The 24,853-nt window shown below is 46.5% G+C and overlaps 1 protein-coding gene across 2 annotated transcripts in view; it reads right to left on the bottom strand.

Annotated features, from left to right (window-relative positions):
- ADK (adenosine kinase) overlaps positions 1 to 24,853 on the bottom strand; it is a 509,577-nt gene that overhangs the window by 452,491 nt on the left and 32,233 nt on the right. The window contains exon 1 of one of the 2 annotated variants that reach the window (XM_056113430.1): positions 14,173 to 14,326. The exons of the other annotated variant lie outside the window; for it this stretch is intronic. Within the exon in view, the coding sequence (XP_055969405.1) occupies positions 14,173 to 14,186 (14 nt within the window). The 5' untranslated portion in view covers positions 14,187 to 14,326. Of the gene's footprint in view, positions 1 to 14,172; positions 14,327 to 24,853 lie in introns of those variants that run through there. 2 annotated transcript variants of the gene reach the window in all.

Here is a 24,853-nt window from a genome sequence, read left to right as displayed (position 1 = left end):
TTTCAAGCGGTGGCCCCCCTGGAATCCTGGGCCCCATTATGGCCCCAGGCTGAAAAACACTGCTTTAAGGCATTTTTTAATTAATTTTAGGAGTTGCTTTCTGTCAACTGACAGGTCTCAATCGACTAGGGGGTTAAAAGTGAAAAAATTTTTCATCTTAATTACATCTGTATTCCCGACCATGTGCTCGGTAGTCTCAGAATGACTTTGCAATTCTAGTTCTCAGGATCAAAAGAAGTCTGTTCCTCTTAACACTGGCACAGACTGAAGGTGCAAGCTTTATTATTCTTAAAGGTTGTTACACAAAAGTGAAAAGACAGAATTTTCATTCAAGATAGGTTGTGATAAATTAAAAATGAAAAAATAGTATTACTTCCTAGAGTAAAATTACTAGATGATAATGCAGGGAGGTAGAAGATAAAAATTAAAGCAGTTAGGGTAACACTAGAAAAGGTGGGAGAAGCTCTGAAAATTCACTCTTCCATAAACGTAATAAAACCCTTTTTAAGGGGGCTGGGGGGGGGTAGAATATCAACATTTTCAGATGTCTGAATGTTCAGCAAAGATTTGCAACAACCCAAGGGACAGATGTTCAAAATGGCTGAACTTCAATGAAAATGTAACAAGCTTTGCCATACTCTGACACTGACACTATATCTGCTTTGTGGTTTGTTCTTTTTTTTGTTTTTGTTTTTATTTGGTTTTTTTTTTTTTGGTTTTTTTTTTTTTTTTTGCTTTTTGGGTCACACCTGGTGATGCACAGGGGTTACTCCTGGCTCTGCACTCAGGAATTACCCCTGGCGATGCTCGAGGGACCATATGGGATGCTGGGAATCAAACCCGGGCTGGCCGCGTGCAAGGCAAATGCCCTACCCACTGTGCTACTGTTCCAGCCCCACTCTGACAGTATTTCCATCCCTCTCTTGGCCACAGCAAAATCTGAAACTCTGAAACTTGGAGCCCAGGAGCACAGCAGTCACTGGAGAGGCCCATCAGGGCTGAAGTGCTTTCGAAGTCTCCTTCTCCTAATGAGTTACTCTGAGCTTCCTGAGCACCCCCGGGACTCATTCTGGGAGGGGCTCTGTCTCACACGGCACCACAGCTTCCCCCAGAGTGCGGGTCCAAAATCAGCTGCAGGACAGTGTGAAGGTGCCTCCCCGCACAGGGCTAAGGCAGGGGGACTTGATCCCTGGCACCCCACATGATCCCTAACCCCCAACAGGAGTGATCCCTGGGCCCTAAACTAACAAAACAATCAGGGACACTGTTTTATACCTCTGCAGTCTGAAGCAGCTGAGCAAACAAGTCAAACAGAAAAAAAAAAAGTCAAAGCAGGAGAATGAGGTTGTCTACAGGATTTTCAAAAATGCTGAATATTCTCAGCATTTTCCAAAATATTCTCCTTTTCGTGGGACCACACCGGCAATCCCAGGGATCAAGCCCGGGTCAGCCAGATTCAAGGCAAGCCCCGTAACCCCTATACTGCCTCTCTGGCCCCACCCTGACCATTCAGAAGGACTTCCCAAAGAGGGGGACATGCTGGCCCCCAACCCCATCATGGGCTGTGTGGGGCCCACCGGACCCATCTCAGATGCACCAGGGTACCTGTCTGTCTTCCCGATGGGGATGCTGGGTCCTCGCCCAGGGTCGGCCAGCTACTTTTGGGAACCTCAATCTAGAATCGTGTTTTTCAGCCTTTTCACCAACTGTGGCCCCCTTTTGCCCTGTTTCCTTCCATACCCTCCACTCCCACCACCTGGACCCTAGTCTCCTGTAAGTGGACCCCACTTACCCAGGTTTCACTCCCGGGGCCCCTCGGGGGCTGCTCCAGACCCTGGCCACAGACACATGCCTGGGGATCTGGCCCTGCTGAGAAGGCCTAAGCAACCACCTCGGGGAACGAACTCCGCAGGAGGCACAGTGGGTGGAGGTCCACTCTGCAACTGTGGAGGCCGCGACAAGCACTAGAGCTCCCTCAACAAAGCTCCTAGACAATGACAAGCATTGGCAAAGTACGGGGAGAAATCAGAAACTCCTACATTGCGGCTGGAAGTGATGCTGCGTGCTAGGAAACAGCTAAGCAGTTCCGCAAGAGAAAGTGTACAAAGTACCATAAGCCAAAGCAACGCCACTCTTCAGTGTACACCCAGAGAAAGGAAAACATCCTGACTTCACAAAAACTCGGCAGGGTGTCATTCATAAAAGCGATAGGTACAGCAGCTAGGGCACTTGCCTTGCACGCAGCGGACCCAGGTTCAATCTCAGCATACCATAAGGTCCCAGAAGCAAGAAGGAAGGGAGAGATGGAGGAAGAGAGGGAGGGGGGGATGGAAGGAGGACCGCTGAAAGACCTAAATGGTAATAAGATCCCATCTGTAAAATGGCCAGAATATGGCCAATTCATAGAAACTTAAAGTAGATAACTTGGGGTAGAGGAGAAATGCCAAGCGAGTGTATTTTTTCTTCATTGTTAATGATTTCTTTTGTTTTTGCACTAAGGAAGACCACTCTTATAGGTGCTGGGAGCCGAATGAATCCTAAACTCCCAGGTACAAAGCATGCCTCAAGCCAGTTTCCCAGCTGAAATTGTCTTGAGGTGATGAAACAAATTGAGTACTAAAGAGTGTTATAAGCAAGCAATAAAGAATAAAGGGGGATAAGAAATAATATATTACCAAAATAAGAGCTGAACAAAATCAGAACTGGGGTGAAGCTGGAGACGATGCAGGGGTTAATGTGGGTGTCCTGTTCCTTATGCACAGCTGACCCCCCCCAGCACTGCATATGGTCCCCTGAGCTATGCCAGGAGGAAGCCCTGAGCAACACTGGGTATGGTCCAAACACCCCCAGAAAACAAATCACAACTGGGATTTACGCAAGTAAAAAACCCTGAAAAGACTGGTTCAAAAACATTTTTTAATTGTACACCACATGATGTGGATCTAGGAAAGACTTTTCAGGCAGTGCTGGGGAAAACTGAACAAGCCACACACCAAAAAAGGGCAGAAAAAAGAAAGAAACTGGATCTGTCTCTCACATCTTACGCAAAAGTTAATTTAGGGCCAGAGCTATAATACAGTAGAGAGCGTTTGCCTTTCACCCGGGTTCAATCCCTAGAATCCCATATGGTCCCCGGAGTACCACCAGGAGCGATTCCAGAGCACAGAGCCAGAGGCAACGCTCAGCACTGCCAGGTACGGCCCCAAAACAAAAATAATTTCTTCTCCTTTTGGTTTTTGGAGTGCTTTAAGCTGCACTCAAAATGTACTCTTGACTCTGTGCTCAGGGATCACTCCTAGCAGGTTTCAGGGAACCGTAAATGGTCCCAGGAATCAAAACAAGGTCTGCTGCATGCAAGGCAAGCACCTTACTTGCCGGGTACTATCTCTCTCCGGCCCAAATTCTCATGACAAAAAGAGAATCCATAAAATACACTGAGGAAAACATGGGCAAAGTCCTCTAGGACGTGGATCTCAGGTGTCTTCAGTGATTTGACTCAACTGGCAAAGACGACAAAAACAAAAAGGAACAAATGAAATTACAAACTGAAAAGGTTTTGCCTGCAAAGGAAGCTTGGGCTAAAACGTAATCACACTCTACCAAAAGAGAGAAAATATTTGCATTTGCACGTCATACACCAGATTAATGGCTAAAATCCAAGATACATAAAACACTCAAGAAGGTCAACAACAAAAAAACCAATGACCCCATTTTTTAAAAAATGGGGTGAACAGATATTTCCATAAAGAGGATAGACAAACATGCTGACTTCACAAAAACTTGTACATCAATGTTTAATGTTTAATTCATAAAAGCTAGAGTTAAGTTGTAGGGTGGCCAGCATATAAAATGTTTCTTATTACTTGTTATCAGAGAAACATAAATCAAAACTATAAGGCAAAAAGGATCGTGAGAGGTGCTGGAGCGATAGCACAGCGAGTAGGGTACTTGCCTTGCACGTGGCCGATCTTAGTCCGATTCCCAGCATCTCATATGGTCTCCCGAGCACTGCCAGGACTAATTCCTGAGAGCAGAGCCCTGAGAGCAGAGCCAGGAGTAACCCCTGTGCATCTGTGGGTGTGACCCGAAAAGCCAAAAAAAAAAAGTATCGTGAGAATGGCACATATCAAAAAAACTTGAGATGACTGGTGCTGGCTGGGCGGTGGTGAAAAAGGAACCCCTTTCACTATCAGTGGGAATGTCCTTTGGTTCCGTCTCTGTGGGAAACACTATGGGGATTTCTAAAATCAAAAAAGAAAACAGAACAGAACCTCTATATAACCCAGGGGAAAGAGTGATAATACAGCAGGTAGGGCACTTGCTCTGCACATGGCCAACCTAGGTTCGATCTCCAGCACCTTATATGGGCCCCCAAGCATCATCAGGTGTAATTCCTGATTGCAGAGTCAGGAATAACCCCTGAACACCAAACGCACACACAAGAACTTCTATATAATCAGCCACTTCATTTCTTGGTATCTACCCCAAAACACAAAGACATGAATTAAAAAAGTTATGCACACACTTATGTTCATTGTAGCGTTAAAAACAATTACCAGAACATAGAAATAACCCGAACAATGTTCAAGGACAGAGGAGTGGATAAAGAAGTGGTACATATTCACAATGAAACTGTGCAGTTATAAGAGGAAATCTGCTATAACTTGGATGGTACTGGAGGCCATCAAGTTAAGTGATTTAAGTCAGCGGAGAACAAATACCAGATGATTGCACTCATCTGTCATATACAGAGAAACAAGGCAAGGGAAATAAACACAGTATCAAATAAGATCAATGCTGGGCTGGAGCGATAGCCCAGCGGGTAGGGCGTTTGCCTTGCACGCGGCCGACCTGGGTTCGATCCCCGGCATCCCATATGGTCCCCCAAGCACCACCAGGAGTAATTCCTGAGTGCAGAGCCAGGAATAACCCCTGAGCATCGCTGGGTGTGACCCAAAAAGCAAAAAATAAATAAATAAATAAGATCAATGCCCCTCCGCCCCAGCCTCTGAGTGCAATACTAAACTGAGTAAGGGATGCGAAGTCTAAGGAGTTCAAGTCTAAGTCGCAATCTTAAGACCTAAGTCTAAGTAGCAGTAAAATAAGGACAGTGTGGTACAGTGGGGTGGGGTGGTGAAGGTACAGGACTCTGTACAACAGACTCATGGAAGTTAACACTCTACTATAACTATGTTAACTAAACTACTAGTGAAAAAACATCTTCAGGGCAGAAAGCTACCCAAGTTTGATGCTTGGCACTGCATATGGTCTCCCAGGTACCACCTGGGGTCACTTTTGAGCAAAGCCAGAAATAGCACCTGAGCACTGATGGCTAGAGCCCCCAAGCAGAAAAGTTCTTTAATAAACAATACTTCTGCTTGAAAAAACTAAAAAAGGGGCCAGAGCAATAGTGCAGAGGACAGGGCATTTGCCTTGCATATATGGCAGACCCAGGTTTGATCGCCAGCATCCGATATGGTCTCCCAAGCCCGCCAGGAGTGAGCCCTGAGCACAAAGCCAGGGAGTAAACCCTGAGCACACACGCAAAAATTTAAAAATGAATAAAAAGATATCAGGAATGGAAGGGGGGCATAAAACATTTCCTATGGGAAATCGTATAGGCATGCAACAGTTTAGATAAAACTTCTCTTGAAGTTCAATTCTGGAGCCACAAAGTATTGGAGTAAGGAGTAAGCCAAGGCTGAAGTGCTGACACTGAACATGGCCCGAAGCACCACCAGGAGTGACCCCTAGGTACAGAGACAGGAGTAAGCCCTGAGCACTGCTGCTTGTGGCCAGGACAAAAAAAAAAAAAAAAAAAAAAACTAAACAAAAAACAAAACAAAGAAACAAATTTTACTTCATCAAAATTTTAAAACTGGGACGGGAGAGATACTGCAGCGGTTAGGGCACTTGTCTTGCACACGGTCGACCAGGGTTTGATCCCCAGCATTCCAGCTGGTCCCCTGAGTACCACCAGGAATAATTCTGAGTGCAGAGTCAGAAGTAACACCTAAGCATTGCCAGGTGTGGCTCAAAAACAAAAAAAACAGAACAACAACAACAAAAAAAAAACATTTTAAACTGGTAAAAGAATTAGTGTTCAAACATTGTATACCTGGAAGTTAATCATCACTTTCCAATTCCTGTAATTCAATTTAAAAAAAATTATTTAAAACTTGTGTTACCAGAAGTCAGGTATATGGTTCAGTGGTAGAACATCCCTGGTACTGCATAAAAGATTAAAATATTTAAAAACTTCTGACCCCTCCCCCCAAAAACACTTATGCTGCCAGAGACACAGCAAAGCAAATAAGACTCCAATCTGCAGCCACTAAGTATGTGCATATATGTGTGCATGCATGTGTGTGTCAAAACTGAAAAAGTCAAGTGTGCCCAGAATATAAAAAAGAACTCCTACAAATCAGCAAAAAATAATCTAGTCAAAACAGTGGTAAGACTTGAAAAGTTCCAAAAGAACAGTTCCCAAAGAAAACAAGTAAACGAACTATTATCATGTCATTTACCATTAAGAAACTGAAAACTAAAACCACAATGAAATCTAATGCACACCCACCAGAAGAACAAAAATGAAAAATGTCAAGAATTCAGAATAACCAGAACTCTTCAAACACTTCTGGGAGGAAGTGAGGAGGCAGCTCAAGGGCTGGAGCACATGCTCTGCATGCAAGAGACCCTGAATTCAAGTCCCAGTATTGCATGCAACGGCCCCAGGTCCCAGCACCACCAAATGAAGCCCTGGTGGCCCCAGCACATCAAGGGGCCCTAGGGGCTGAACTCTCTAGGGAAACACTCACTCCCTTAAATTGGGCCAGTCCTTTTATACCTTCTTGCATACGCAAGGATATTGCTCTCTTCCCTCTGTCCAGCACCCACTGTTTTGCTTTTTTTTCATCTAGAACTTCCTACCAAGTCATTCTTTTCAGCTGGAGCGATAGCACAGCAGTAGAGTGTTTGCCTTGCACGCAGCCAACATGGCTGACCCGAGTTCGATTCCTCCGCCCCTCTCGGAGAGCCCGGCAAGCTACTGAGAGTATCTCGCCCGCACGGCAGAGCCTGGCAAGCTCCCCGTGACGCACTCGATATGCCAAACACAGTAACAACAAAAATCTCCAATGGAGACGTTACTGGGCCCGCTGGAGCAAATCGATGAACAGGAGGGCCTTTACCTTTACCTTTTACCTTTACCAGGTCATTCTTTTCAGCAAACAATATTATGCTGAAATTTCAAAAGCAGGAGCTATTCTATACTGAGGAGGGTGTTTGCCTTGCATGTGGCCAACCCGGGTTCAATCCTGGCACCCCATTTGGTCCTCCAAGCACTGCCAGGAAAAATTCCTGAGTGTAGAGCCAGGAGTAATCCTTAGCATCACCAGGTGTGACCCCAAAAGAAAAATAATAATAGTAATAAATATGCTGAAATTTCAACACCTCTCCTGCAAAAATCCTCAACATAACATATATCCTCAACTACTATTCCCCTGCTCAGCGGTAAGGCGTTTGCCTTGCACACAGCCAGCCCGGCCGAGCCGGGTTCGATTCCTCCGCCCCTCTCAGAGAGCCCAGCAAGCTACTGAGAGTATCTTGCCCATGCAGCAAAGCCTGGCAAGCTACCCATGACGTATTCAATATGCCAAACACAGTAACAGTAAGTCTCAAAATAAATGGAGATGTTACTGAGCCCGCTCGAGCAAATCGATGAACAGCCGGAGGAAAGCGATACAGTGATACTATTCCCCTGCTCTCCTCCACAGGAAAATATTTCTGAAACAACAATCTATGCCAGTAAACTATAAATTCCCCTAAACTAAATATGATTATGCATTTTTAAATTACATTTTCAATTAAATTATGCATTTTAAATTACATGTGTGACATAAGGACTAACACACAACAAGTTAGTTTATAAAGCATTTTAATGTTATTATACCTTTAAAATCTGCACAATGAATTTCATTTCAGTAATGAAAATCTTCTACCAGAAATTATTACAGCATACAAGTATGTGACCAGACAACAAACTATTGTCCAAATGGGTGGGAACTTCTTTAAAATGAAGGAAGAGCTGTACCAATAGCTATAGCAGGATATATATTCTGCTATAGCAGAGAGAGAGAGAGAGAGAGAGAGAGAGAGAGAGAGAGAGAGAGAGAGAGCGCGAGCAGGGCATGATCCAGCAATACCATGGACAAACTAAGACATATGGTCTTCGAGTTATGTCAGTTTTTGATCTGAAAATAGGAGTTCGTACTTAGGCGTTAGTACAGCATCTTCTAAAATAACAACATAAAAGATATGAAGAGGTAAAGAGCCATGATTCCTAGCCAACATTACAGGGAAGAGTTAACAGGAAGAGTTAACGCTCAGTCTAGAGAGACTCTCACTTGGTTCCCTTTTATCTTTGACAGTTCTGCTTAATGTAGCAATACAGGGACTGGGAAGATTTGGAGTCAGAAAACCGTGTATGCTTTTTCAAAGATGACCTATTTATAAATATGAGCATTAACAGATGACAACATTGCAGCTCTGAGAATTCTGCTTTAGTTCTTCAAAATGTTTCGTAAATGAAACAATTTCATTTTTCTTCTCAGTCCTCATTTGCCTCGCAAGAAATCCCAGCATACAAGGTTTATGCCATAATCTGGAGTTGATCATTCTTGTGGAAGACGGAGGTCCTGAAATTTAGCTTGAAAACTCTGCTTAAATCACTGAAGAAACCAACTCAACAAAGGAAGGCAGTTTTAACCTCCGCCAGATTTCTGTCCTCATATGAATGTTCGCCATCTGAGTGACTTGGCAGATCCGATTGGACATACCTCAAAATGTCTTGAGTGTTAGGAGAAAAATAACCCAAGACCCCACCCAGAGCCCACATAAATTTTCCAGTGTAGCCCAATCCACAGAAACGGTTCCAGAATCATGATCCAGGGCACAGTCATGGTAGGCCCCAGAATAATCTTAGACCATCCCTGACCTGTCTGGGCAAGCCAAAGAACAGTGCCCCTCAGTTCTACAGCAAACTCTCACCCTGTCTCCCCACCACAGTCTTCCCTGGCACAAACCCCAGCTGTAAGCAACACCCCAAACCAGTCTAGACAGTGATGTTAAGAAAACAAGACAATTTTGAAATAGGGTTACTCAGTGTATACTGCTTTAAGTTGGAATCCAAAAACCTAAATTCTATCTTAAGCTCTATCATTATCTAACTCCACTTTGTCAATAAAGTGAAGAATAAAAGAATAAAGGAAGGAAAAAAAACCACCATTCTCTAAGATTACCTTTGCATCCCAAGAGTCTACACTTTTCTTTCCCACCTGAACTTAGCTGAAGCATCAACTTTCCTATTGGGCCCACTAAAAATGGCAAAAGCAGGCCAAGAAGATAATTTGAGTGCATGAGTGTCCTGCACATGCAAGCCTGAATTCCATCCCTGGCATGCAGCCCCCCGCCTCCGGCGAGCCACAGGGTGTGCAGGCCTACTGGTCCCCAGCACTGCTGGGTGTGGTCTGTCTGGCCTTCACCACACCTAAGTCGGGTGCCTTATGGCCCTGGCACACAGGCCTTGGCCAGGAAGCCTTGAGCTCCAGCCAGCCCTCACCGGGGGAGCCCCTATTTGAAAGACAGGGACTGAGCGACATTCCGGTGGGTATGGCACTTGCCTTCCATGTGACCAGCCTGGGGAAGATCCTCAGGACCCTATGAGCTGAGGAGGAGTGATCCCTGAGTAGGTCCTAAGCACAGTCAGAGGTAGACTGGAACACCCCCACCCCCTGCTCCCCCAAAAAAGAAAAGACATAAAAAATTTCTCCCTTATGTGATTTAGGAATGAATGGTAGCTAAGAAACCAATTGTTTGGTCTTTAAATACACCAAGATGGGGAAAGCTGGGTGGGATTGGGGAAAAGAGATAAATTCCAGTGACACCACCAGGGCATATAGGGGCTCCTGACCACTCTTGGGGGCTGGAGGGGCAGCAACTCCTTACACCAGAAGCAACAACAGAAACACCAAGCAACTAGTTTCCCTCAACAACAACATTTTTAAATAGCAAAAGCATCAATTTCCCAAATAGTTCTTATTGTTTCCCAAATGAAGAGGAACTGGAAGCTGTTATACACAACAAAAGAAAAAGTTATTCAAGGATAATTGGTTTCAGAGGCTATAAACTAAAAATTCCTGAATAACAAGCTGTAGAACAGAAGGAGAGAAGTTGAGACAGTTATCTCCACTCAATTTCACTTCAAGATCTTAAATTTCATTAAAAAAAATTGGGGGGCTAAAGAGATAGTACCACTTGCTTTGCATCCAGGTGACCTGGGTTTGATCCCTGACTACTATATGAGCACTGTCAGAAATGATCCCTGAGAGCAGAGCAGAGCCAAGAAATGTCCTGAGAACAGCTGGGGGTGGTAGGGGGAGACTTCATACATACATATGTAGGTATAAAGTATAAAGACTTTATACCTACATATGTATGTATATATGTGTATGTATATATGTATGTGTATATATACACCTATATATACATAATCTAAATTATTAAAAAATTCCTAACAGTTCAAAGCTTCAAAATAATGGGCTATAACAACTGTCTACTGGGGTGATACCTACTTAATAACACCATGAAATAAACATTAGCAACTTAATCAGTGAATATTCCACTAAACAACAAAAAAAAAAGAGAGAAAAGGAATATCAATGACTCAGAAACAGACCCAAGAACCCAGGTAAGCTGACCACTGACACTTAATGGGTTCCAATCTTATAGTCTTTCAAAGTCATTGCAAAGAGCCACATATCACTATGTTTAGCATCAATTCTGTGTCATGAAAAAAAAAATTGGCCATGAAATCAGATGTTGATAACATGTGACCTCCCTCACTCTCCTGACCAGTTAGAAGACCAACAATACCCAGGTTAGGCCACTGTTAGGCTTGGCACAGAGCAGGCTTAACCAGGTTAGAAAAATTAAAGGCATGTTACAATTGAATTAAATAATTGCCATCCCACTGGGAACTTGCTCATTTAACTCTGGCACCAGATATTTAGAAATACTTCAACTTTAGTAGTCTCTCTGCCTACTGATTCTAAGTCTTTATGTTCCTTGAAGGTTTACTGAAAAGCGGAGCTACTATAGACGTTTACCATAGGACTTTACAACTTTTGTCCACATTTCCCAGGAAATTTAAATGGTATTTTTCTATAAAAGCCAAGGCCTAGATTCTGGCTCTTCAGATTCAATTCCTAAGCTCCACTAACTTGAGTTTGCTCAGGGCACTCAACATCTTTTTTGTCAGTTTCCCCAGGAGTACGATACAGAAGCTAGATAACTTCCAAAATTCTTTTTGGTCACTGAAATTCACTTTTGGGGGGCCAGAGCAATAGTACAATGGGTAGGGCACTTGCCTTACATGCAGTCGACCCAAGTTCAATCTCCAGCATCCCATATGGTCCCCTGGGCACCATCATGAGTAACTCCTGGGTGCAGAGCCAGGTATACCCGTGAGCCATCACCAGGTCTGGCCTAAACCCCCCCCCCAAAAAAAATAAAATACACTTTATATTTATGGGGGGAGCTGTGTTTGGGGGCCACAATCAGCAATGCTCAGGGCTTATTCCTGGCTCTATGCTTAGGGTCATTCCCGGCAGTGCTCAGGGATCAAACCCAGGGTCCTCCACATGCAAGGCAAGTGCTTTGGCTCCAGGCCCAAGTCACCGTAAATCATAACCATGCAAAAAATGTAGGCTAACATCCAAAGAATAGCATAAATGTAACTTTTTTACTAGCAGCTATTTCTTCTTTCATAATAATCCAAATCAATCTCGTATCACCCTTTAAAATTAGTATCTTGAAGACAAGCCCCATTCAAAATGACATAGAAAACGATGTATTCTTTGTCATTTGCCAAGATGCAGAAGTTTTAGAGGCAGGATGTTTGGTGACCCCTGAAGAGTAAGCAGGAAGATGACAGCTGATTAAAACTGAGCTCATAAGTCTGATCTTTAAAGAATAAAATGCTGACTTTTTCTTGGGAGGGAGAGGAGGTGGCACACGCCCGGTCACAGAGGACGATTACCTGGCTCTGCTCAGCAGCAGGCAAGGCACTCCCTGGACTCTGTCTGGCCACAAGACCTAATTCTTAACACAACATACAAAGCATACAAAGCCCACACACCTAATTAACAGCAGGCTGCGATGATGAAAGTGGAAGTAGGAGTAAGGAGAAGGGGTTGATTAACGTAGTGCAATAGTAAAGCCTTAATTCATGGTAAAATGCCTGCTCTGAGAGACAGCCAGACCTGGGGCCAGAAAGATAGTACAGGCAGGTCATAAGATAGGCACTTGCTTTGCTTGAGGTGGACCCCAGTTTCATATGGTGCACCCCATGTGGTCCCCTAGGCACAACCCTGAAACAACAAAATTAAAATTATGTATGTATATGTATACACACCTACAAACACAATATTGGTTTGGGGGCCACACCCAGCAACGCTCAGGGATCACTTCTGGAGGTGCTCTGGGAGCCATATGGGATGCCAGGATTGAACTCTGAGCGAATGTGTGCAAACACACTACCCGCCATACTATTACTCCAGTCCCCCACACCCCAATTTTTGTAGCTAAAAACTGAAGACAGGGTTCGAAGTCCCAATCTAAGTCTTCGTGAGCCCTACTAGGTTTGACTCCAAGGTTTGACACCTTAATTTCTCCTTCTGCATCATGAGATACTGAGCCTTGGTTGATGTCAGTCTAGAATTATGCAACTTAAGAGAAACTGTATCCAAATGAGTACAGTTGAAGCTAGTGTCTCACCTTACCTGAGGACTAGGTTCTCAAGTCTTCACAGTGAAGTCAAAATTACCATTTGAGAGCTTGGGGCCAGAGCAATAGTACAGAAAGTAGGGTAACTGCCCTGCAACTGCCCTGCACCGCAGCCAACCCAGGTGTGATCCCCAGCACCCCATATGGTCCCCCAATTTCTCCAAGAGTGATCCCTGAGTGCAAAGCCAGAAGTAACCCCTGGGTAGGGATGGCTGTGGCTCAGAATCACGAGAGAAAAAAAAAAAAGGAAAGAACCTGTGCAGTCATTAGGATTTAGCCTGCAGAAGAAATCAAAATTGAACTTACTCCTTCCATTTGCACTGAAGCAAATGGAACAAAGCAGGCAGGCCAAGCCACTTTAAAAGATGCAAGTCAGAACACTGAGTAAACAGAGCACTGTAGCACTGTCCTCCAGCTGTTCATCGATTTGCTCGAGCGTGCACCAGTAACGTCTCACAACAAATGGTGAGACTCGCTGTTACTGTTTTTGGCATACCGAGTACGCCACGGGGAGCTTGCCAGGCTCTGCCGTGCGGGCGAGATACTCTCGGTAGCTTGCCGGGCTCTCCGAGAGGGGCGGAGGAATCGAACCCGGGTCAGCTAAACGCCCTACCCGCTGTGCTATGGCTCCAGCCCCAGGGCAGTGTATCTCTCATAAATAATTGCATTACCATAAGCTATGCATTCAATCGAGGATACTTTCGGAAAGAGTGGACAGGCCCACTTTCCGGTGGCCATTAACAAGAACGAACTCTGGAACCTGTGGAAAAGCTACCCAAGTGTCCACAAGTAAGGACTCCTGCTTACTGCCTTAACTCCCTATCTCCAAAGCGCCCCTGACGAGAGACTCCCACCTCAAAATCGGTAAACAGCTGGTACCTTTGCGGAGCAAAGTACTAATTCCGCTCCTGAGCAAACGGCTGGAGGGACAATTTCACAACTTGGGGGCAATCGACCTGCACCAGAGAAGGGTCAACTTCGGAGGTCCTGCTCACGGCCACCGAGCAAGTTCTGTGCAAAGGCATGACACGCAGGCAGGGACGCACGCGGTGCACGCCGCGCTCCTCCGGGCCCCGGGTCACCCCTGGAGGGAGGAGGGTGGCACGGGCCCCCTCCCGGGAGAAACCCGCTCCGTCCGCCAGTGCGCGCCAGCGCCGGGCTCCGCGCGAGGGTCGCGGCGCCCCGAAACTTCGGAGGACAGCAGGGATGACCGGCTGGAAAGTGCAGCGGGGACCTGGCGGGGGCCGGCGGCGCGGGGGAGGCCGGCGCCCGCCCCGGCGAGGGGGCGCCCGCCGCCCGCGCCCCGCGCCCCGCGCCCGCGCAGCTCACCTGAGCGACGTCATGGCTGCAGCCTCCGATGCTCTGCGTGCGCGCGGCGGCGGCAGCAGGTACCACGGCAACTGCCCGAGTGGCGGGCGGCGGCGCGGGCGCGCGTCCTCACACACCCCGCGGCCGGCCCCGCGCGCTGATTGGCCGAGCGCGCAGGGGGCGGGCCTGGCCCGGGCGGCCGCGGCGGCGGCGGCGGCGGCGGCGGCGCGGGCCGGGCGCGGCGGCCGCCGGGGCCATCTTGCGGCCGGGGAGCGCTTGGGGCCCGCCGGGCGCCCGGGGCCGCGGGGAGGTGCCCGCCTCAAACATGGCCGCGCCGCGCCCGCCCGGGCTCCCGGTCACATGGCCCCGCCGCCCCCCGGGGCCGCCCGGGACCGGCGCGCGGCGCGGGCCGAGTCCCGAGCGCGCGGCGCGGGGGCGGGGGCGGGGGGTGGGGAAGGGGTGCTGGGGCTCCCCGGGGGTCCCGGCGCAGAGCCAGGTCGCAAGCCTCGGGGCCAGGCGAGCCCCTCGCACGTGACGGCCAGGCGGCCTCCCCTCCCGAGAGGTGTGCGGGGACCCCTGCGAGCACCCGCTGTCAAGGGAGACGCCGGGGGACCCGGACGCCCAGCCTCAACCTCCCAACTTGGAACCTAATAAAAGGCAACAACTAGTTGCTCCAAGGGCACTAGGGGAAGGAGCATAACTGCTTCCTGACCTAAATAAGCGCAGACCGCTACTGACTCTGGGGTCTGTCATTGAGATGAATGGTCTACCCCTGCAGTGGCTTTCGTTTACTGCAATACGGAATCGTGGTCGAGTACACCAAAAACATGGAGAGACACTGAGCTGGGGCTATAGTGACCCGAAGAACTGGATTTTAAATTTTATTTCGGGTCACTTTAAACTGTAAGAGCGGTGGAAGAGAATTTCACTAAATGCCCCCATTTCCACTCGACTAAATTTCACCTTTTAGCCTGAAATTGTTAGCCTCCACAATGAGACAATATGAAATATGTAAGATTTTTTCAAGACAATTCAAAACAAAATATCTCGAATAGTTTTTTCTCCTTTGGGTATGCCGAGTTAAGTAAAATACTGAGTTCTGAACTGTAAGCAGGCAGGCACTAGGGGTATCTTTACCTTTACCTTTCACCCTGCCTTCTCCCAGTCCCAGATCCTTAGGGTATTAAACGTTAGGGTCTGGTTATGGGCGGGGAAAGGGCAAACACCAAGATCTCCCTCAAGATTCCTCCAGGCTGTTAAGCCTTACCACCCCTCCCCCTAGGCAGCGGCTGTTTGACAAGTTATCTCTGAGCTTTATAAGGAACAGATAACCTTCCCTTGGGGATTCAGTAAACCACAGAATTCAGAGGATAAAGGGCCCCTTTCTCATCCTTTCTCTTCATTTTGTTATTCTAACTTTCCCAACAAGCTCTACAGCTCTACATAAACCCCTCCTAGCTCCAGTAAAATTAGGTCAGAGTAGAGAAACGGGACAATTTCACTCATAGGTGGTATACAGGAAAAAGAAACAAGGGAATAAGGGCCTAAGAGGTAGGGTATGCGGGCGACCTTGGTTCAATCCCCAGCACTACTTATGGTCCCCCAAACGCCACCAGGAGAGATCCCTGAGCACAGAGCCAGGAGTAAGACTATGAGAAAAACAACCAAAAAAAAAAAAAACCCCACACACACGAAACTAGAGAGTATTAAATGATAACAACTTTTGACCCTAGATTACAGAACTGAAAACACCTGGTAACTAGTGTTTAGTTCTTTAGTAACCATCTAACATTAAATATTCAAAGAATTTCAGGTTTCCTTTAAAATTCCTTTCTTTAAAAAAAAAATTCTCAGGGAACAGAAAATAACACAGCACTTAAGGCACTTACTTGCCAAGAATTCTGGGACCTTCTCAGAAGGGGGCAGACAGATCCCCCCTTTCTGTCTGAAGGCACAGCCACTCAACCCACAGGTGCTAGCCCCCAGGACATCTAATCTCAACACAATGACAAGTTGCTGAACATCCCAGGTGAGACCAGTCTAAGGGCTGAGAACTCTGAGCTATTCTCAGAATGGGGGCAAAGGGAATCCCTCCAAGTTCCCTCCCCACCACTAGAAAACCCAGCAGCAATGCCCCCCAGCCCCCCCCCCCCCCAACACACACACCCTCCACCTTGCTAGCAGAGTGGTCCTGAATGGTCCCAAACCACGTTTCCAAAAGAATATCACGAAATCTTCCCTGGTAGACCAGTGAGAACTGGGAACTCTGAGGCCTTCTAGGAATGGGGCTGGCGGGTTCTGCTTTCTGCCTGAAGGCAGAGCAGCCCGAGGTCAGGCCACAGCGGACACCCTCTGAAGGCCAAGCTCCACAACTGAACCTCGCCAAGCTGCCATGCCACCAAATTGTTCCAGATCCATAGTCCTGAACCTCGCTGCCACTCTTCATAGTACTGTCAGCCCATAGTACTGTCAGTCGAGTAGGATCAGTGAATCTGACAGGAAAGTTGCACAGTGAGCCTGAATAATAACACTGAAGGCTCAACTGGCACCAAACAGCACTGAAGATCCTCAATGACTTCAGTAACATCATCATGAGATATAATGATGATCACAAATCGATTATTATCAATCTAAGGGAATCCCATCAGCGGCCAAGACTCAGAGACTATAAAATCCAGATCCCGGACGAGAACAGTGCAGTCTCTGCCCCCGCGCCTGGGTGTTCCTTCCTGGAGTCCCTTGGAGGGGAGCGGGTTGAGCTTTCCTCCCCGCCCCGACCAGGGCTCCGGCAGCCGAAGACCTCCATTACCAGCCACCACCATGCTGAGACCACTCTCCGCACACATGAAGGTACTGGCAGAGGTACAAAGCCACGCGGGTTCCGGGGCCGAGACCTCCAAGCCTACTCGAATTGGAATCGAGCATCTTCCACCCAGATCCTCCAAATTCCAGTAGGCGGGGGTCACACCCACCACCTGGCCCCCTGGCGCCGTGTAATCCCATCAGTGGCCAAGACTCAGAGACTATAAAATCCAGATCCCGGAACCGCGCGGCCGCAAATGCGGCCGCGCGACATCTTAACAGAACTTTTTTTTTATGACATCTTATTGTCTTATTCCTACTTTGGACAAACCTGCAGGCTATCGAATGTAGCCTGCCCACAGGGCAGAGTCTGGCAAACTCCCCGTGGCGTACCAAATATGCCAAATACCAGTAACAATGATGGGTCTCATTCTCCTAAATAGCCTTGAATATAATCTCAGGGCTAGGATGAAAGAGACGTTACTGGGGCCTGCTCGAGGCAATTGACGAATAACAGGATGATGAAATGAAATGAAATCGATTATTATCAATCTAAGGTTTGAAAATTTCATTTGCCTTTGTGTTATAACAAACAATATGAAGTAAAACCGTCTATGTCTACAAGGGGGCAGGCAGGGTTGGTGGGTAGGAAACTGGGGACACTGATGGTAGTAGGACTGGGCATACTGATAGAGGGACTGGTGTTGGAACATTTAAGGCCTGCATCAACTGTCTTATGAACAACTTGGTAAATCGTGGTGTTATAATTTTTTTAAATTTAAAAACACTTGCCTTTTGCACACAGCCAGACCAGTTCAATCCCTGGCATCATATATGGTACCCTGAGTTCCACCAGGAGTGATGCTGGAGCACAGAGTCAGGAGTAATTCCTGAGCACTGTCTTGCAGCCAAAAATAAATTAGGAAATGCCTATCCAGTATAAAGAAAACCATGACTATAAACATGGCATGTGATCCCGCTCATGAGTAAAGGCAGAACTATATGGGCTGGGAAAAACAGCTCAAAGAGCTGGAGCACAGGCTGTGCAGGAGGGCGCTCTGGGTTCAGTCCTCTGCCCACCATGGTCCCCAGAGCACCTTTGGTTTGATGAGACTTTGACCAGAGAACCATAAGCATAGTAAGTCCATTGTTCCTCTGAATTAGAAGGATCTAAATTAAAGAAAAAGCAAGATCGCCCTTTGAAGTGGTGGAGACAGGTTTCAACAGTTTTCCTCTTTTTTTTGGGGGGGGGGAGGGTGACGGGGAGAAGTAGAGGAGTGGGAGCACACCCAGCTGTGGCCCCACAGGGCCTCCTCCTGCTCTGTGCTTAGAGACACTGAGGGAAACACTGAGGGGAAGGATGGGGGTGGGGAGAGCCACAGGCTGAGCCTGTGCCCAGAACCCGGGCCATGGCACGCAGGGCGAGTGCCTAAGTGACCGCACTATCTCCTCTGCCTGTACATTTCTTCATGTGCTCAGATTTCACCATTTGTTCCAGAGCTGAGCAGCCGAGCTGTAAAAGTAGCCAGACAAATGGAGTTTGGAAGCCCTGCCTGCCTCCTGACCTTGGGCAGGCGCCTGACCTAGCTCGGCCTCCATCTACTCAGTCCAAGTTTTCCAAGTGTTGGGGACATCAAACGTATTCATTCTAATAGAGTCGATAGATCTATTGGCACATGGCATAAATGTTACTTTGTTGTTGTCGCACTTTAATGTACATCTTAAATGATATCTCTGAGGATCAGGAGACAGAGCAGAGGGCGGGAGTCCATGCTTTGCACTTGAGAGCCCAGAGTTTAATCCCCAGCCATGCATGGTCTGCAAATACTAAAGGCAGGAGTAGCTGCTTATCACTGTCCAGACCCCTCGCCCCCTTTCACCTCTCACCCCAAATTACATCTTTGTGAAGTATGTAATGAAAACTAATCTTAATTCTGTAAAAAATAAAATGTAATTTCCTCATGCTTCAAATATTCTAGTAATTCCTACTTTTGACTTTTCATAATGAATTTGCTTTTTAAAAAAAATCTAATATCTGTACCCAAACTGGATTGTGCATGCACACACATGTGTGCACAATAAGTTTTTGTGTGTGAATTTTTTTTTTTTTTTTTTTTTTTTGCTTTTTGGGTCACACCTGGTGATGCACAGGGGTTACTCCTGGCTCTGCACTCAGAAGTTACTCCTGGCGGTGCACAGGGGACCATATGGATGCTGGGAATCGAACCCGGGTCGGTCGCATGCAAGGCAAATGCCCTACTCGCTGTGCTATTTCTCCAGCCCCATGTGTGTGAAATTTTTATTGGCGGGGAGGCCACAATTGTGGTACTCAGGGGTTATTCCTGGCTCTGTACTCAGGAATCACTCCTGGTGGTGCTCAGAGAACCATACAGGATGTCAGGGATTGAACCAAGATCAGTAGCATGCAAGGCAAGTGCCTTACCCACTGAACTCTCTCCAGCCCCTAAGGCAAGCTAGTTTTTATTAACTAACTTCGATGTGAGGGGAGAAAGAGAGAGGATATACATGGTTAAGAGTTAATATGGGCTTCGCTAGAGTGGAAATAAGAAAGCAAAGAGACGTAGTGAAATGTGTGTTCAAGGGAGAACACGAACTTGAAGAGCTAGTCCTACATAAGTAGATTTTCAACTTTACCTTGACATACTAAACTCTGTATCACTGAGGGAAGACAAGGGGGTCTGCAATATCCAGATACACAACAGGAGTTAAAGAGCACAACAGGGAAGGAACTTGCCTTGTTCAGTCAGCCTGAGTTCAATCTCTGGCACCTCATATGGCCCACTGAGCACAGACCGGGGTAAACCCAGAGCAAAGCTGAAGCTGTATAAACATTCAGAGTATATTTCTGGCAAGTGACCCTTTGCATCCAGTGTAATGAAAATTTTTAATATTTTAATTCATAACTGGTACACACAACTTGCCATAAAGTTTATTCTTTTTTTGAAGGCGAGGAGTGTTACACCCAATGTGATCAGGGGTTACTCCCTGCTCTGTGCTCTGGATTTGCTCCTGACAATGCTCAGTGGAGCACGCAGTGCTGAGGGCTGAACCCGGGCCTCCTACATGCAAAATATGTGCACCAGCATCTTGAGTTATTTTCCCCCCTCCCCCCTAAATAAAGTGTTTTCTTTTTAAATGTTATTTAGGTATTAGTTCGCTTCATCAGGCAAAGACACAAAACACTATTCTGGCCAAAAGGACCTGTGCACAATTGCTCTCTCAGTGCCGATGAGGTCGGGACAAAGTAGAGACATGGTTCCCAGGGTCCGGAAGAGAGTACAGGGCTCAGGGCTTTGGCCTGGCATGCACTGACGCCGCCCCCCCCCCACCCCCCCGCCGATCCGCAGCACCTTATGGCCCCCTGAGCACCACAAGGAGTGATTCCTGAGCACAGAGCCAGGAGAAAGTCCTGAGCACAACCAGCCGTAGCCCCAAAACAAAACACAACAAAAGATATTTATTTCAGAGTAATTTTTTTCACCTTAGAAAAAGTCATCAACTGAAATTTCTTAACCTTCATTAACATCTTACAATTTAAATAGCTGAATCAAAGATTCAGAATTCGGTCAGAATAGTTTGCTTCTAGAAGACAGGTAAGTATTCCATCTACTTTATTCATGCAGTTATTCTGCATGAATAAAGAAATGACAAAGAGATAACTAACCCCAGAAAGTTAACCTCCAGACAACATAGTGGACCCACCCTAATAATCTTCAAGACTAAAATAAGAACAAAGTCCTCTTCAGACATAACCAGTTTGGGAACCAGAGAGAAGAACAGCAAGGAGGGTGTTTGCCTTGAATACTGCCAGCCTGGGTTCAATCCCAACACCCCAAATGGTTCCCCAAGTCATAGCTGCTATACTATTGCTCGAGTCTCAACACTCAACACTTTCTTCTGGGAAGGAGGGGGGAAAGGTGGCCACACCTGGCATTCTTAGGGGTTACTCCTGGACCTGCACTCAGGAATTACTCCTAGCCGTGCTTGGAGGACCATTAGGAATGCTGGGGGTTGAACGCTGGTCTGCCACGTCCAAAGTAGGCCCTACCCACTGCACTGTGTCTCAGGCCTTGACCCAGAACTATCTTATTCTGAGCCAGGTGTGTAGCTCACTGCAAGAGCACTTGCCTTGCATGCATGAAGTTTTACATAAGGTTTTGATCCTCAACAGTCACAGTCACGGTCACAGTCCTCCCGTTGTTCATCAATTTGTTCAAGCGGGCCCAGTAATGTCTCCATGATGAGACTGTTGTTACTGTGTTTGGCATATTGAATACGTCATGGGTAGCTTGCCAGGCTTTACCATGCAGGCGAGATATTCTCAGTAGCTTGCCGGGCTCTCTGAGAGGGGTGGAGGAATCGAACCCAGCTCGGCCAGGCTGGCTGTGTGCAAGGCAAACGCCCTACTGCTGTGCTATCGCTCCAGCCCTTGATCGTCAAAACAAGTTTATTTAAACTACTTATTTTTATTGGAACTAGGTTTATCTCATGTATAAAGATTCCTTAAGACAAAAATAACAAAAATAAGATGTCTTTATGATTTTCTTGGTTAATTTTAAATCCTAACAGAAGTGTATGGCATAAATAGCACTTGTAGAAGCTTTGCATAGCCTTTAGGGGACCAGCTGTCACAACACCGTAAGGATTGTGACATTCCCTGCATGTTAATTTAAAAATACGTTCCTGGAGGTGGAGAGCTAGTACAGAGGGTAGGGCGCTTGCCTTGCGAGTGGCCAATCAAAGTGTTAACCCCGGAACCCCACACAGTTCCCCCTTCCAGGAGTGATTCCTGAGGACAGAGCCAAGAGTAAAGCCTGAACACTGCCAGGCGTGGCCCCAAATCCATAAACAAATGAACAAATACACAAATAAGCAAATAAATAAATCGTAAGTTAAAATAGTTCCCGGGATTGGAGAGATAAGTACGGGGTTAAGCCTTTGTCATGTCTGTATGGCAAACACAAGCTGAACACTGCAGGCCCTACAGGCCCCAGACAAACCAAAAAAGATACAGTCTCCTCAGTTCAAAGTAAAGTAAAATCAGGGAAAATAATATTCTCAAAGCAAGCTGTACGGTACTCCTTAAAGAGAAATTCAGGAAGATGTGTCTTCCCAATACAAGAGGCATGCCTTTGTGGAAAGCAGCATTCAACACTGGCCCACGGCTCTCCAGGGGTGTACAAGGTCTACCGCCCTAGTTAGATCATATGGGACTTGGGGCTGGAGAGATAGCACAGTGGGTAGGGCGTTTGCCTTGCACGCAGCCAACCTGGGTTCGATTCCCAGCATCCCATATGGTCCCCTGAGCACCGCCAGGAGTAACTCCTGAGTGCAGAGCCAGGAGTAACCCCTGTGCATCGCCAGGTGTGACCCAAAAAAGCAAAAAAAAAAAAAAAATGGCACCAGCATGCAGGCAGGTGCAGGTGCAAAAGGATGGAAGAATTCTGGTGCTATGGAGACAAGAACTAAAATCCTAGACTTAACAAAAAGGTCATTGGTTTCCTCACCTAAAGAAAAGTAGTCAGGAGACAATTCACACCCAAAGAGAAACAGCAGGAGAACTAGTCTGTAAAGAGAGGGATCAAACACAGGTTGACCACATGCAAAGCAAACCCACAGAGTAGAAGTTTGTCATGGCGGGGGAGAGGACAGGTCAGGGAAGGGACCAAGACAACAAGGATAGGGGTAGCGGTCACTCTGGAGGAGGACTAGGTGCTAATAAAAGGTAAAATTATATGCATGATTCACTATCAGTAACAGTGCTGAAAACCACAGTGCCTGGAAAGAAAAAGAAACAAAGTGTCTGCCAAGAAGGCAGGCTGGGGGATAGGAGGGAAACTGAGGGCACCTATAGAGGAAGCGGACATTGGTGAAGGGACTGGTGTTGGAACATTGTACTTCTGAACCTCAACCATGAATAACTTTGCAACATAGTGATTCAACTGAGGGAGGACACAATCGGGAGGACACAGTCCGGGCTATGCCCCACTACACTGCTGCGGGGGGACGACCCCCATTCAAGAGCTCGAATTTGGAGCCTGCAAGTACTAGGCAAGTGCTCTGTCACTCACGTTCGCTCAGTTTCAGGACTTAAGAGAAAAACAACCCTCTTGCACTCTAAAATGTTGATCTGGTTTTTTGTTTGGGGGCCACACCCAGTAAGGCTCAGGGGTGACTCCTGGCTCTGCACTCAGCACTCACTCCTGGCTGTGCTTGGGAAACCATCCGGATGACACGGATCAAATATGGGTCGACCATGTGCAAGGCAAACATTTTACCCATAGTACGGCTCCAGGCTCCAAAAGCTGGTTTGTTTTAAGTGGACAATGGTGAAGGGATGTGAGCTCAAAATCTGTACAACTGAAACTCAGTCATAAGCAACTTTGTATCTCACGTTGTATTTTTAGTCAACAAATGAAACATTTTTACTCAATAAAAAATTTTATTCAATAACTATAACTTTCTTATCAAAAAACTGAACTTTTATTCAACAATTGTTTTAAATTTTAAGTTGATACATCTTAAAACATAAAATACATCCAACAATTTTAGTTTTTGCTATGGACATTCTTTAAAAAAATGTTGCTAAATTTATCAGCATTTTTTCCCCAAAAGATATGAGATCTACTATTTTTATTTCAATTGTTATCTGTAAAGTCATGTCACATTTCACTTTAAAATTACATAATCAAACAGAATAAAAACTCTAAATGGAACCTGACAATTTATCTCTCAGTAGAACCTGAGGATTATAACATTTGAGTGACTGAGCTTCATTTAGTCAGAATTCTTAGCAAAACTTTCTCAGGCACACCTACACTATGCTTCTTTATCTTCAACGAACCACAACTCTCTAAAACTCAAAATCCTCCTCTCTCAAAGTACAGGACAACAGTGCTTCTCAATTATTTGTACTGCCAAGAACATACCCCATACAAAAAGGAGACAAGAGCCCCAAAATGGAATCACCTGTGCTAAGTCACACATCCGCAAATCGAGAATCGTTTAATTAGTAACTTAATTGTAGTTTCAGCATCTCCCAGAAAAGAGGCTTTTAATCCAGCAGCTGGAATCTCCTAATTAGCAGTAATGAGCTGATGTGCTGTATAGACCCTTTCTCCCCCCGCAAAGAAACAAAACCAGGTCTGAAACTATTCCCGCTTTCCCAACTGCGTCCTGCTTCTAGAAGCCTTCCACTTTGTCCAGTTCTTCAGCGCTCCTTTCTGCCCGTTAGGGAAGCTACTTCATGAATGACTCATCCAGTACTAATTGAGTGTTGTTTTTAACTTGGGGGGCAGCTATCTCGGGGTCTGAAGGGAAGCTTCTGACGACTTCAGGAGCCAAGAGAAATGGCAGCCTTGGTTCCAGAGACCCACCTTGGGTTCACCTGTTTTTCTAACCATTTCTAAGAACCATAAGCACGTTTCTCTTGGGTCTAAGCTCCATCACTGTCTTTCCAATCTCGGGAGTCAGCCTAGGCTAGCCAGCTTTCTGCACAGAGCCCATGCCCTAACCTTTATTTCAAACCAGAATTAATTGATAAAAACGCCCAGTGCTTGATTCTCTCTCAATATCCATGTCAGAAGCGGTTTGTGGAAGGCCCAGGCCACTGAGCCCATTTGTTGACGTCAGCTGGTTCCGTCCCTTCCCCAGTCCAAGGTCCCACAGTGAGAGCTGAACTGGGGCTGATGAAACTGCAATAGGCCCAGTGTCAGGTTTGGCGTAAACAGAGGAAAGCTGTCACTAATAGAGCTCTCAACAAGCCAAAAGGGACAACATTGCCAGACACGGGTTCAAACCTATAAAAAACTATTAGGCCCCTCCCAACTTCAGGTAAAATGCACAGGACAGGATAAACTGAGCAGCTTTATCTGAATAT

Source organism: Sorex fumeus, unplaced genomic scaffold, assembly GCF_029834395.1.
Source record: "Sorex fumeus unplaced genomic scaffold, SorFum_2.1 ptg000020l, whole genome shotgun sequence".
Classification (NCBI taxonomy): domain Eukaryota; kingdom Metazoa; phylum Chordata; class Mammalia; order Eulipotyphla; family Soricidae; genus Sorex; species Sorex fumeus.
This window is presented reverse-complemented; position numbering and strand designations above follow the sequence as displayed.